General features: G+C 36.1%; 2 protein-coding genes across 7 annotated transcripts in view; one reads left to right on the top strand and one right to left on the bottom strand.

The window, feature by feature from the left end:
* kcc (solute carrier family 12 member kcc) overlaps positions 1-16063 on the bottom strand; it is a 334603-nt gene that overhangs the window by 93750 nt on the left and 224790 nt on the right. The window lies entirely within an intron of this gene.
* LOC138403791 (trypsin CFT-1-like) overlaps positions 1-16063 on the top strand; it is a 54925-nt gene that overhangs the window by 37739 nt on the left and 1123 nt on the right. For 2 of the 3 annotated variants that reach the window (XM_069505649.1, XM_069505654.1), the window contains exons 2-3: positions 13259-13430; positions 13761-14016. In XM_069505649.1, coding sequence (XP_069361750.1) covers positions 13259-13430; positions 13761-14016 — 428 coding nt within the window. Of the gene's footprint in view, positions 1-868; positions 894-13258; positions 13431-13760; positions 14017-16063 lie in introns of those variants that run through there. The other variant, XM_069505658.1, reaches the window with a different exon arrangement.

Here is a 16063-nt window from a genome sequence, read left to right as displayed (position 1 = left end):
AGAAATAAAAGAAGACTGGTTGGTGAATATTAATATCTTTGTTATTAAGTTCTATGTACTTCAGTGTATTACGTTATCAGTTATTTTGCAACAGTCCAGCCAAGGATCACACGAGACGTTGACGCCGAAGAGAGTATTGTAATATTAGTTCACGTCAATCATACTTGTGCGTTATCATGCATTTTTGTCAAGTGAAACATTCCTTTCACTGTACAAATGCACATATTATACGCGAAAGGTCGAGAGGGCAATCGGGGAGGGAACGCCCCGCACAGACCCCGCGTTATCCCGGTACGGGCGAGCGCGGATGACGTGCGGCTGTGTGGGGCATCCCCTCGCCTCATACCCCGATTTCCATCACAACCTGTCGCGGACCCAGTAGAAGAAAAGCGGCCAAGTACGAGTTGGACTCGCACACGAATGGTTCCGTACCATCGTACAAGAAATAACACTTTTTAATTTTGTTCATGGCGGCCATTTTGAAATTTTTAATTTTTATTGCTGTAACAGTATAACAGTATTCTGTGAAAATTTTAACTCTGTATCTTTACGGTTCACGAGATACAGGCGGGACGGATAGCAGAGGCTTAGTAATAGGGTCCCGTTGGCACCATTCGGGTACGGAAATTTATAAAAGGCAAAAGATTCACCTCACATCTCTAAGCAGAGACGAAGTAGGTTTATTTGTACTAAATATTAGAAACACACATACGAGAGCTGATATACTTAATGATTCTTGATTAATTACTTACATATTATTATGTGAGTTGAAAACCACCTTAAACTGATGATGGTGACAATACGGTATTTGACAACTAGTCAAATCAGTAACTTTGTATCAAACGTCAACACGCGCGCTTTGCGACATTCTATGAAATACCCACGAAATACCGGTGTGTGACGTCACAATCATTTGACGTGTTTTTTTAGTTTAATCAGAGATAATATATTAAACAAGTTTAATATATTATCTCTGGTTTAATCGATAATTTAAAATGGTTATTACACAAAGGAATTGGATTTTACGTAAGTATTTTGGAAGACCCTCAATTTAATAATCACTAAGAAATAATTTATTTGTGATGTAGTCAAATACCCAATTGTCAAAACTTGAAAAGAGTTCAAGAGGAAATCATCAAAAATAATATATATTAATTATTCCACAGCTGTTTGCTATAGACAGTTCCTTCGTTAAATATCTTATCCATATTTATATTGGAGGATTAAGAGATAACAAAATTTAATCCTATATTACTATGGATTAAAAAAATTGGTAATAAGTAGGTGCTACTGAATGAATAAAATGTTAACGTTGTAAGATAACGTTGTAACTTTGTGTGCATTCCACTTATCTTTGTTGCCGATTCCAATAAAGATAGCTCACATTGAGTGAACTGATATAATCAAAAATAATCATGCTTATACGTACTCTACTCGTACATATCAGCAGTTTAAATATATATAGAAGGATAAGGTGACTAACTGTCTGACTGACTGACTGATCTATCAACGCACAGCTCAAATTACTGAACGGATCGGGCAGATAGCTATTATGACGTAAGCATTCGCTAAGAAAGGATTTTTGAAAATCCAACCCCTAAGGAGGTGAAATAGGGGTTTGAAATTTGTGTAGTCCACGCGGACGATGTCGCGAGCATAAGCTAGTTTTCAATAAACTCTTTGACCGCGTTTCATATCGGTTCACATGATTTAAGTCGCACATATTGATAAAATCTAAAAGAAATTACGCGTATATTCATTTCTTTACCTAGTTCCAATGTACTATAAGAACCTAGCTGACCAGCTCCGGCTTCGAACGGCGGGGTGATTACGTAAAACGTTGCATTAGCGACAGCAATAGCAATCCGACAGTTCATTTGCTGTCTCTCTTCTTCTTCTACTTATTTTGCTTTGTGGCTTTAACGGATTATCTACCTACATGAAAATGGGATTATACTAATTGCAGAAAATAATATTTTTATAAGTTAATACGTATAAGAGTTGTTTACACACATTGTTTGTCTATCGTTATCATAAAAGGTTGGCTCATTTTATTAAGATAGGAACAAAATTATTATTGCACGTATTTAAGCAATCGCTGTGCAGATGCTATCAAAACAGGATATTCTTCGATACACTTCACAAGATTATAAATTGCTTTGATCCATCAGATTAAAGAATATCACGCCTTCTATGTACTGTGTCATACGTGCTATTTTTCTGATCAAGATTTATATAGATCGTCGATGTAACCTATTTAAATAGGTCTATCTAATTATAAAAGTGTCTACAATTTTTTGTCACTAATACTTCTCTAGTGAAACGTCCTTTTGAACGCTTTTCCTAACGTTAATAATTTAGATGTCCAGATAGGTGCTATAGTTAAAATAAGCATGCGTTCCCCGTTAACCAAGCTCTTTCGCTCGCACACTCTTCACTGAGAAATCAGATAAGTCGTGCGAAAGAACGTAGAACTAACAGCTTATGAAAGAAACACAAAGGTAATTAAAAAAACAAAAAATGTTTAGGGTAAGAAAACATACAAACACACAATTCACATACAACTCGGTAGGAACGGCATTCCGAACCAGTGGTAAATTAAAACTACCTGACTAAAATAAATAAATATTTCATAAGCACTTTTAAAAAGTTTACATGAATAAAAAAACATTCTATTCTATTCTATTCTAACCATAAATGACAACCATTTGGGAGTCAAGTGATTTAGACTAAGATCTCGACTAGTTCTGAAAATGGTTAGTTTTGTTGATATATTGTGTAAAATATGTTTGGCAATCGAATAAGTGCGTTAGGTAAAATGGAGAGATAGGTACATGGGAGATTAAATCGCTTTAAATCAACTAATATTAATAAGCGAATCCTCTAAGCGATAAAAGTATTATTTAAGGGAAATATAATCTCTATATTGTCTGCTATAAGCAACTGGATACTATATAAACACTCCGAAGCACTAGCTATAGCCACTGTTATTGTTGATAGGATGCGTGTCACTTTGCTACTGTGGGCTTTTACGTTGGCTGTAGTTACAGGTAGAATTGTTAGTTATATTTGAATCGTAGTTTCTACTCCACGGACTGGTATGGTCTACTCTTATAGTGTCCTTACGTAAAGTGTGTTTTTCCATCGAAATCTAAATATTTAAATGTATAAGGTGACTGACTGACTAATCTATCAACGCACAGCTCAAACTACAGGACGGATCGGGCTGAAATTTGGCATGCAGATAGCTATTATCAATTATGACGTCGATATCCGCTCACAAAGGATTTTTGAAAGTACAACCCCTGAGGGGGTAAAGTAGGGGTTTGGAATTTGTGTAGTCCACGAGGACGAAGTCGCGGCAATAACTAGCTTATTCCCGCGACTACGTCCGCGTGGACTAGATGTATAGAATTGCTCATCCGAACGCAGAATTTGTACAATGCGCGGGCCGAGTGTTTAGTCTTCACTTCACTCACATACCTTCCTAACATGGCTACCTTTATAATGCCTGATGAAAGCAAGGAATTAACTTTTATTTGGTAGTGTTACGATGTTGTTATCTAAAATTAACTAAATTATATTTTATTATGAATAATATGAGTATTTATTGTATTTTAAATTCACTTATTTCAAATTATATAAATTGTATTTTAAATTACTTATTACTTCAATTTTAATTTTATATATTTATCTATTTGTAATCAACAGCGGTACAGATAATATAGTTTTAATGGTTTACTCATTTTTAAAGCGCGGCTCTGTACTTCGCATATGCCATAGCCAGACTAAAAAAGAATCTGTGCGATCCGTAGTGTGGGCAACACAGAAAAACCGGCCAGCTGTCACCCGCGAGTCGAGGTGCGACAGCGCGCGGGAGTAAAAAAGGAACGATATAAAAGTAATTAAGCGAGATATAAGTACTAGGTGATTAATTAAGCTAGATATAAACTAAGTGGATGTGACAAGTGTACCTGAATATAAGACTGTGGACATTGGAACTGCGTTTGATTCATACTAGGGTCATCCCAAGACTAATAAACCCGGATTGGAGGTTAAGTTGTTTATATCAGAAGATTGGATGTGATTCATGCCCAAAAATGCGGGGTCTATCCTGGAAGATGTTAAAAGTGCCTGTACAAGACGCATAGCAACATATTTATTAGGTACTTATATCGGAAATTATATGAAGAAATCTACCTGAACGAATAACAAAGTGAATATGAAATACATACAAACTGCAATGGTGCTACACTATTACTTTGGGAGTACTTGAGTAGACCTGTGTCGAGTTGGAGGACTTGTCTCCAACGCAACTACTCAAGAGATTGGTTGGAGGAAAGCACCTTATACTGTCTGGAACAAGCAGAAGTACGTAGGTCGATGGGTCCAATGCATCCATAGGTTGTATTGAAAGCGGTGAATCTGTGTACTTACCTTCTTACAGTGGATGTTCATTAAAGCATGGGTGAATATTAAGAGTGCCTAATGTAAGATTACTGCATCAAAATACCTAAGTAGGTATTTGATAAGTCACAATATTACCAATTGATACTTTTAGAACAGAGTAAGTGAAGGCTATAATTATTAATAGTAAGTAGATATCAGCATTATGACTTATTTGAGAGTTCAAAGTAAGGGATTATAGTTTTATTCTGACCGCTTTAATGGATTATTATGTAGGGACATACCTAGCCCAAGATTTGATCTATGAAGTTATAAGTAGTATTAGTATTGATTTCAAGACTGGATGCAACGCACCGTAGTACTAACACCTTGTATTTTAAAATCGAAATAAGGTAATAAGTGATATGAAATACTTTAAACCAAATAGGCACCTACCTATATTAAAGTAGAATCAAGAAAACAATTAGATTATTATGTAGGTAAGTACTTGATACATGAGCTAGTGTAGAAATAAAAAAGTAGAGTTTATTTGCTAGAATGTGGTACAATTTGGTCTTAAATCTGTTTTGATCTAACACATTCAACCAATAACTGAGTGTGCAAATTATTACCTATAGTACATTATCATAGCATAATAAAATGTGAAAATTTAGAATGAATAATATCTACTTAACTCATTTATATATAACTTTATCTATCTAGGAAGTAATGTTGACAATATAATTTTATTCAAGTCTTAATTTAAATCATTCAACAATCATTTTAAAAAAAGAAATATGTACATGTGCTTTAGTTAAAAATAGAAATAATAATCTTACAATAACAACGGTCATATCTACATCAATGGGTCAATCAATGGTTTTAGTGCAAAATTTGGGTTATATACAGACAGGGGTCTGATATAATCAAGTAGGTATGTACTTGATACTGGTGTCGCTTAAATGCAATATTTCCGAGATTATTCAACTGTTACCATTTTTTTCATGTTCGACAACTTTTCTGATGATGTACACAACCCTGTGACCCCGACTTGACGATGAGGTCGACGAATGTGAGATGAACAAGTGGTTTTGGCCGGCATCTGTGGTGGAGAAGTGCACATAACCTTCAAGTTGTGATTAGAAGCAGTCATGTACCTGCATGGATCGGATAAGAACACAGTAACTCTTGGTGTGAGGCCTGTTATAATGATACAAAAGAAAAAAAGCCATCCCGGGCTGCCTCATTATGATAGAGGGTGTAACCTCAAGGTATTGTTATGTAATACAGTAATAAGAAGGTAAGAAACATCTGAATACTACTATGGTTAATTGAAGCAAATCTAGTTTACCTAGTAACTAAAATAAAGTCTTAAAACTTTGAATTGAATAGTCTCAATATGAGTAGTTATTCTTGTTTAATTAAATAATTACATACTTAACTATACACATAGTAATATTTTAGTACAATTTAAGGATAGAATGCCTGAAATATGTGTCAGGTGCATGTGTTTTCATTACCTACCATTTAATGTAAGATTTTTGGATTTGGGTCTATGGTAGGCATGGTATGGTTGTGAGAATGATAGACAGTGATAGGGAGACTAATAGAGTCGATTGCTAGATGCACCCATTTAATACCTATCTACCGACTGAATAGTCTGTATTATGTACTGACAGACATAGATCAACCCGCAGGCCCTGCATAATCAAATATGATTTGAGTTCCCTACTAAGCTACTACTGGACACAAAGAAAAGATTTTGGAAAATTCTACCTGGGGTGGATCAGCTAATAAATAATTAATTGGTCCACTAGATAAAGTAGGTAACATTGAACCTATTTTGAATCTGTAGGTTTACTTATTCGACCAAATTAGAGTTATTAGATTACTTTGAATACCTAGTAGGTATAGGGTATGAAATATCAGGTTTGAATTAATCTAACTATGTACATACCAGAAACAGAAAGACATACAACACTTATGCTCACGAAGTAGCCATGTGGATGTTGGAATTTTATTTGATTCTTATACCAATAAAATTTATATTAAGTGCTAGTATGTACTTTTGTTCCGTTTGCTCACCCTTGTGAAAATTATAAATTACATTGGCTGCAACTACCATTTAAGGAGAGGTGAGGTTATGAAAGGAAAATGAATTGAATCATTATTATATTAACCTAAAGTGAATTTAACTGATCAGATCAGATGAAAATAAATAAATGGAATTGAATTAAAATATTTATTTATCAGCATAACAGTGGTTCTTTCAAATGTTCTTAGAGTTTTATAATTAAAAAGGTAAAATTATATGAGCTATCACATTCATATAAAGTCACTAGTAGCTGACATCCTCTTATACTAATAGATGACATGCATTCGTGATTTTTAGAATTCGGAAAATAAAAATAATAATAAAATAAAAATACGTTTCCACTTCTCATGCTCGTAAGGTTCTATTTTACGCTGGCTATAAGAGGACTAAAGTGCGTTTCATGCTGTTATGCACAAGGTATTTATAGGTAAACAACAGTCTCTCTGAATGACATATGGATGAGAAAGAGTGTATGTAATTTCTATGGTGCCAGTGAACTTTTGCACTTGTATTGAGGTTGCGACCTATACCTACAAACTCATTACAGCACCCTCATTTAATCCCTACTCTTTTCGGACAATCTATAGATATGTACTTATAGTAATATTATTGTTACATTTCCTCGCAATCGAAGTGAAAAGCAGTGTTTATAACTCGGCTCAAGTGGCTTGTTTGGTGCCCTTGTTGTACAATCTGCTACCATAAATCAAAGCCTTTAGGTACTTACTACCTCAGAAAAACACGCACTGAACAACAGGTTAACTACCAAGTACATAATAAATTATTTACTGTTGTTATTATTGGATTGGCTTACCAACTTAATAGATGATACTATCTGCTGTAATAATAGAAATTAGAAAGAAATACTAAGTTACGAAGTTCAATTTTTATGTACGAGTAAAGGAAACTTTGAAACATGTGTCTCTAATAACAAAAGAGAGTTACGAAGGTGTTATTAAATGAAGTGGCAATGACTGTGGCAATGTTATGTATTACAGGGTCTGGATTGTTGTATTTCTTTATATAGCCTACTAACACATAATTTTATCATATCGTTGTTTCTCGGGTATAAATAATGCACGAATAATTCGATCTCTGACTTAGGTTTAGGTTTTGAAATAAGAAATGAAATTGTCAGTATACAGAGAAGTGTAAATCTTAACCTTGCAAGCCCCATCGGATAAATAGTGGAGAAACGGATTCCCTACTTTTACTGCCCAAATTTTGACTAGCTATTTGACTTTGGAAAAAGGAGCTTATGAGATGCATATTTTTACTAAATAAATAAATTATTAATATAATTATTATAAACAAAAGACGGATTGCTCTCTTGTGTGTGTGCCCTTAAATTACATTAAAATTTCAAACGAGTTGCACAATTATTATCACTTGCAGACATTACACGTAGGGCGATTGTCTAAAACCTGCATCAATCATTATTGTTCTGATTGGCTGAATTTGTGCGATTCTTGTTGCAACAATGCATTGTGGCCAATAGTGAGCGAGCATTAACCAATCAGAGATGATTGCGATCGTGACATTGTAGCTGTCAAACAACCGCGGTAGAGCCCACGGTGACCTAAAGATGTTTACTACTGTAGATACCCCACAAATAGTTAAGAATATCGATTTGAGTATTGAGTTCAGTAGTCTCGATAACTAGTCTTTCAAATCATTAATCAAATTACTAAAAGCCATAAAGCAAATTAAGAAGAAGATTAATCAAATGAGGTATTAAGGGAGCAAACACTTAGCGGGTTTGCCATAACCGTTGACACTATAATATTCATTCTATTGACTGTACACAAATAATCGCTTCTGGTGGCTGTCTTGAGGAAGCGAATTAAAAAAAAAAAATGGTGTTTAATATTGTTATGATATAACGTGTCATTGTTATGAATGTGATTATTATTTTTAGACTCTAAACAAACTGACAACTAGTGAATGAGAGAAAAGGATACCGACTTATGTATGGACTGAGTCCTGGTGTGATAAGCGGTGATCCCTGAGAATATTAGAAACGAATACCGACTTATGTATGGACTTATTCCTGGTGCGATAAGCGGTGATTCCTGAGTATAGTTGAAAAGAATACCGACTTATGTATGGATTTATTCCTGGTGTGATAAGCGGTGATTCTTGAGAGTATTTTATGATAACCTAAGGAGCAAATAAGAGAGAAGAATACCGACTTATGTATGGACTTATTCCTGGTGTGATAAGCGGTGATTCTTGAGAGTATTTTATGATAACCTAACAAGCAAATAAGTGAAACGAATACCGACTTATGTATGGACTTATTCCTGGTGCGATAAGCGGTGATTCCTGAGTATAGTTGAAAAGAATACCGACTTATGTATGGATTTATTCCTGGTGTGATAAGCGGTGATTCTTGAGAGTATTTTATGATAACCTAACAAGCAAATCAGGGAAACGAATACCGACTTATGTATGGACTTATTCCTGGTGCGATAAGCGGTGATTCCTGAGAATAGTTGAAAAGAATACCGACTTATGTATGGATTTATTCCTGGTGTGATGAGCGGTGATTCCTGAGAATATTTTATGATGAACCAACCGGCAAATGAGAGAAAAGAATACCGACTTATGTATGGACTTATTCCTGGTGAGATAAGCGGTGATTCTTGAGAATATTTTATGATAACCCAACAAGCAAATAAGGGAAACGAATACCGACTTATGTATGGACTTATTCCTGGTGTGATAAGCGGTGATTCCTGAGAATATTTTATGATGAACCAAGTGGCAAATGGGAGAAAAGAATACCGACTTATGTATGGACTTATTCCTGGTGTGATAAGCGGTAATTGCTGAGAATAGTTTATGTAATATACCTTGTCCCAATTGTGTCAAAGGTTGTCTATTTTATATGTTCCAAATGAGACATATTGTTATTGGAAAATTTAATTCATGTCCCAATTGTGACATACAGCAAGTGGAAATTTTTGATTTTGTAGCAATCGTGCCAAAGGAGGGTAGCATTGATTATAATATAAACCTAAGAATAAGGAATCAAGAATGACAAATGGAAGGTGGCAATACTGACGTAAACAATGGATCGTATTCCGGTGACAAAAGCTGGTCCTAGTAAGAACCAACAAACGAATTGGAAAACGACTGACGAAGCGTCTGAAAAATGACGAAAAATAATAGTCTGGTAAAACCTGATTCGATAATCCCGATGCGAGTGGACGGTGATCTTCAGTATGAACTTCAGCAACTGATCGGGTCGCGATGGTGACAAGAGGGAGTCCAGTTAATTTGATGGAAAACAAGCAGACTAAATCGGGGTCGGCAAGTGGAAAGGGTGTATCCTTTTTATTAATAATAATAGATTTATCTACAGAATAGGGGTACAGAAGTAGATATCATGGTTGGAAATCACTTTACCTGTTCTAGCAGATACTTACTAATGTTCAAGGGTTACTTAAATTCAAATTAAAGTTCTTATAATGGACGTATTCAGTAATAATATATTAATTATGTCTTGCTGAATTCGGTACGTAGTAGAAGTTGTATAGACCCTTTAAAGTAGATCTAAAATGACATGCTGATTGTAAATGCTAAATATCGGTTCATGTTAATGCACATCTTCGCAGTCACTCATTGTATTACGTTGATGTTTGGTGGAAACAGCACAGTAAAGAGCAAATTCTTAAATACTATTTCAAGTAACATCTATTCCAATAGACTATATAAGCAGTTCGCGCACGAAGGCTTGCTTACTTCACTCGCTAGGTATTAATGTATGGATCGCTGACATGTTATCAAAGCGTATAAGTACACCAATGTATCACGAAATAATTTCCTACATCTTTGTCATTCATTTGTCACACACTGACACGAGACAAGCAACGGTGACCGATGCAGCAATTCACGGCTCAGCATGACGCTGGGTTGGTGCAGCGTTGGGTGCTGTCTGTCCTCAATCACCGTGTTCAAGTTAACCATATTATCATAAGAGGACGAGGGTCTCTGGCATCGTTCGTCCTTACGCGCTCAAGAATGTACAAGAATGGAAGTTTCCAGAAATCAGATTTTATTGTATGTTACATCAATTAAGTCTATAGTGCCATCAAGGACTCGTTGCTTGCGAGACAATAAAATGGGGCAACAAAACGCCGTCTGTTGCGCTCTCTATCGCACTTACGGGGCTTATGGTAGACACAGTTATGCATGCATCTACCCCTAGTGCAAGGATGATATGGGGCACCACGGGTAACGAGTTTATAATAATACAATAATACCTTGGCTAACATCATTGTGACTTATTTTGTTATATTAATAATAGTATTTGTTGTACTACAATCGAGATACAGTCAGAGGCAGTCGTCTCAGTTATTTGAAAATATAGGATTACATTGTGCACATTGTAGATCTCATAGTGATCTGTACTGTGTATCATTATCAATTAGTGGATTCATGTTTCTTTAAATTTCTGAAATAATATGATTATTGGGTTCTCCTTAGAATACATTGTGGTTTGTTTCGATCTTAGTACTTATTAATAATAACAACTACATTTAACCATATTATTTATCTTGATTTCGTAGACATCAAGAATATTGGTTCAATATTCAATAATTCAATTTGATAGGTAATTATCTTTTATTGTTATTCAAGTAGAGTACAAAATATGGTCACATAATATCTGTGCCGACATCTCTGCCTTTCTGGTCTGCAAAAATATTTTACAATCATTATTCATATACTTACCGATATTGCTTAGTATAATACTACATATATGCAATTAAAGATTGGCATATTGTTTTCTTATTATTTGTTTTACGTTACATACTTATATTGTAATATTATTATTTTTTTTCAACGGTGTCAATCAGTAGGTACCACTTGAGAATAATTAAATGTCAATTCACGATAGTCAAATTGATAATTCATGAAACACTACAAAGACATTATAATCAAGGTCAACTCATATCAAATATTCATCAATTGTATGAGAACATTGGATTATAAGATATTCTTTTAATTTATTTTTAAGTTTAAAGAAATTATGAAGTCTACAGAAGTAGTTAGGTACATTGGTATATTGTAGAACTTTGTGATTAATTTTATATAAAGTGTTAGTAATGGTCAATGGGATCCAACCACTCTTACCATATCTCTTAAAATGTTTATACTAGTGAAAATATTGTATTTGTGTTGCATTAGAGCATTATGTAGGATTAGAATTCATGTCATTACAGTGGTAAGAAGGAAAGGGCAAACAAACTTACTTTAATTGAAAACGGATAGTGACATGGTTTAAAATCATAGAGTACTTAGCACTCAGAATTCAAGTTGGTGATAATTCACTATCCTTCTTTTCTTTCCTCGTTGTTGTTTTGTTTAAGTTTGATTATATTTTATTCGCTTTAAATGCAATTTACCAAAGATGTTTTATAATTCTCATAATTAGTATTGCCACATTTGCCATGCAAATATTTATTCACGTATTACTAAATACAAATACAAACTTGAAGAATATGTAGTTCATAATAATATTTAAAAATTAAATTATTGATTTCACTATAATTTCCTTGTATTAAGTATTAACATAAATTGTGTTGATTTCAATATTTGATTATACTATTGTGAATTGGTTGTATACGTATATCACTAACAATAACTAGATTATAGAATTTTCTTAATATCAAGCTTAAATCAGAATGACTTATAGTATTTACTATTTACTTATCTCAGTGTGATTTGTTGTGTATTTATAAGAATTAGACTTACAGATGTTGATTGCAATGTACATAATGATTATTGATACCAGTATTTTGTAGGTCTCGTTGGCACTTGTTTTGTGCACTTGTTAAATCTAACAATGTTAGCTTTGATCTGTTAGAGGAATTATTATACTAATCATATTAATTATAATATAGGACTGTTAAGGTATTCTATGTTGCTCCTATTGAGTTATGGGTATGAGGGCATTACCCTCGGTTGGAAGGCCGAGTGGTCAGATATGGGGACATATCTGGAGCAGGATGGACGACTGTGGGCAACACAGAAAAACCGGCCAGCTGTCACCCGCGAGTCGAGGTGCGACAGCGCGCGGGAGTAAAAAAGGAACGATATAAAAGTAATTAAGCGAGATATAAGTACTAGGTGATTAATTAAGCTAGATATAAACTAAGTGGATGTGACAAGTGTACCTGAATATAAGACTGTGGACATTGGAACTGCGTTTGATTCATACTAGGGTCATCCCAAGACTAATAAACCCGGATTGGAGGTTAAGTTGTTTATAGTAGGCATACCTACTTTTAAATTGAACACAGCGAATGTTTGGGACGCGTAATCTAACACGAAAGTACATTATAAAAACACTGGTTTTTAGGGTTCCGTACCTGAAGGGTGCCAAAGGGACCCTATTACTAAGACTCCGCTGTCAGTCCGTCCGTCCATCCGTCCGTCCGTCTGTCTGTCAGCAGGCTGTATCTCGTGAACCATAATAATATGTAGACACCTGAAATTTTATATTGCCGCTATAACAACAAAATACTAAACATTTCAAAATAACCGCCATAAAAATTAAAAAAATTAAAAAGTGTTATTTCTTGTACGGTGATACGGGACCCTTCCTGTGCAAATCCGACTCGCACGTGACCGTTTTTTCTTAGTTTTTGTCTGCTATCATAGGTTGTTCACGATAAGAAGGTCGCGTATAACGTGTCGTTTATGAATTTCTTACTACGATACGTTTACTATACAAAATAAAGATGTTATTAAAGTATATTTTATTTTCAGCTAAGCCCCCGCCCCTAGGTGGGAGGATAGTGGGGGGCACGGTGACCAGCATTGACCGATGGCCCATGGCTGTTGTGATGATGTATTCCAGAACTGGACTTCTTTATTTGCAGGCCTGTGGGGGCTCGATACTCAACAATAGAGCTGTCCTTTCTGCAGCTCATTGCTTTGTGTAATGTCATTTTTGTTTTTCAAAATCATGCTATTTGTATACTAATGGGAATAGTAGCCGTCAAGAAATATTGTTCATCGACCTTTAGAATTAGATTTCGGCTTTGTAGAGCGTTGTCTCGGTTACTGATACCTATGTGACGTTTTGTCGGTCTCAATGACAGAGACAATGCTCTACGAAACCGCTATCCCTTTTTAAATGTCGATGTACATTATTTTCTGCCGTACTGTACTAGCTTTTATTTGACTTGCCGAGTAAAATTTTTTGTACACCAAGGAACAAATACACAGACAGCTATTGAAGGCTATCAATTGGTTGTTTATGTTGCAGAGGTGACCAACCAAGACATTGGCGTATGCGTATGGGTTCTACTACAGCCAGTAGTGGCGGCGTCATCCACAACACCGCTAGGATCATCCTCCACCCCAGCTTCAACTCTCGCACAACAGATAATGACGTGGCTATCCTTCGCACCTCCAACACTATATCGTTCAACAATAACGTTCGAGCGGCATCATTCGCTGCAGCCAACCTCAATCTGCCTGATGGCACGGCAGTGTGGGCTATAGGATGGGGAGCGATTTCTGTAAGTTTTTCATTTTCATTACCTACCTATTATAACGTAAATAGCGGGTCCATATACCACGACTAATACAATGATTTTGAGTTATCGATATTTTGACCCAGTTAATTGGGTATATTCCTACTTTTGAATTTGATAAATACTTTATTATAAACTAGGATAGAAATAATGACGTACGCTGAAAAATATTATATATTAAAATCCAGCAAAGATTTACAAAGTTACAGGCATTTTAATTTTGGAGTGGGAGGGTCTTCTATCCCTTTCTCGCAAAACGAAAATTTGTATGAAACCGCACGAAGCTACTATGGCATTAGTGAGGTGTGACGTCAAAATGCTATATCGCTATCTCTGTCTAATCAGAATTCAATTCAGAATTCAAAACCTAGTGCAATTTAACCCATCTAAAACATTCAATTCAGAATTCAAAACCTAGTGCAATTTAACCCATCTAAAACACAGGTTTGCGCGTTTTCCGCCAAAAAGTCCCCTTTTACATTACCTCTTCTCTTTCAGAGCACTCCCCTCACACCTTCCAACAGCATTGGGATCCTTGGAGTCCACATTTCGAGCGAGGTTCAATTCCGCGATCATTTGGAAAGCAAGGCCAAATTAGCCTCCAAAAAGCTTGGGGTGCTCAACAGAGCAAAGCGGTACTTCGCGCCTGAGCATAGGCTCCTACTCTATAAGGCGCAAGTCCGCCCTCACATGGAGTACTGCTCCCACCTTTGGGCTGGAGCACCCCAGTACCAACTCCTTCCATTTGATCGGATCCAAAGGCGGGCTGTTCGACTTGTGGACGATCCCAAACTTACCGGCTCGTTGGAAAGCCTGGAGCACCGCAGAGACGTTAGCTCTCTATGCGTGTTCTATCGCCTGTATAATGGGGAGTGCTCTGAAGAGCTTTTTGACCTCATTCCACCCTCTTTTTTCTACAACCGCACCGCGCGCCACCGTAAGGAATTCCACCCTCACCATCTGGGTGTCTGGTGCACTTCGACCGTCCGTTGCGCCAGATCCTTCTTTCCACGCACGTGCAAACTGTGGAACCAACTCCCATCGGCGGTGTTCCCACTAGATTATAACATGGGGTTATTCAAGGGGCGGACCAACAAATTCCTAAAAGGCCGGCAACGCACCGGCGGCTCCTCTGTTGCTGCAAATGTTCATGGGCGGCGGTAATCACTTAACATCAGGTGACCCGCCTGCTCGTTTGCTCGCTATATCTATTAAAAAAAAGAAAAAAAAAAAGAATTATTTAAATGCTTATAACTTTTTTGTTATTTGATCGATTTAATTAGTTTTTTCAGTTTACGTACGTCATTATTTTTATCCTAGTTTATAATAAAGTAATAAAAAAATTGGAGTCAAATACCCAATTGAGTCATGGTAACGCAACGAGATTGCAGTGCTGTGAGAGGTGCAGTTCTAAATAAACCTTTTATTTTTCTTCGGAGGAGGGAAAAACCCCTACGGACTCCTGCCTGCTGGCAGGGTATGTCCGACTCGCACGGACTAAAATAACCTCCCCATGTCTACCAAGGTGAGCACGGAACTGCATAAGCATTACTTCGTGCTGACCTCCTAAATTTCTCCTCCTAATCTTCTTCTTTTTCCCTCTCTTCTCTTCTTATCATTATAGCCCTCCGCATTTGGCTATATATTTGCCAGGCGTCTTCGCTCGTTCTAAATAAACCTGAAAACACAGTACTTACCTAAATATTTTTTTAACAACTGATGTCGATTTGATAGCCAACAGGATACAAGTTTTTACACGAAGCGCTTTCAAATGCCGATTCATGATACCTAATAGCCGGCGGGCGGGCTTTTCAAAGCATGAAGTAAAGGTAAAGGCAATATTCGGGCTCAAAACAAAATCCAAGTTAATCGCCGATCCGTTAGCATCGCTACCGACCTGCTTAACCGGTGTGATCGACTTTATACGCGCTGAAGCTACTAATAAGTAGCACCACCCTTGGCCGTTGATGGCAATTTGAATAAACCTACGAAAATGAAATGAATGGTAGTTATAATTCATTATTATTTATTG

This window comes from Maniola hyperantus, chromosome 2 (assembly GCF_902806685.2).
Source record: "Maniola hyperantus chromosome 2, iAphHyp1.2, whole genome shotgun sequence".
Classification (NCBI taxonomy): Eukaryota; Metazoa; Arthropoda; class Insecta; order Lepidoptera; family Nymphalidae; genus Maniola; species Maniola hyperantus.
Note: the sequence above shows the minus strand (reverse complement) of the source record. Positions and strands in the feature narration are given on the sequence as shown.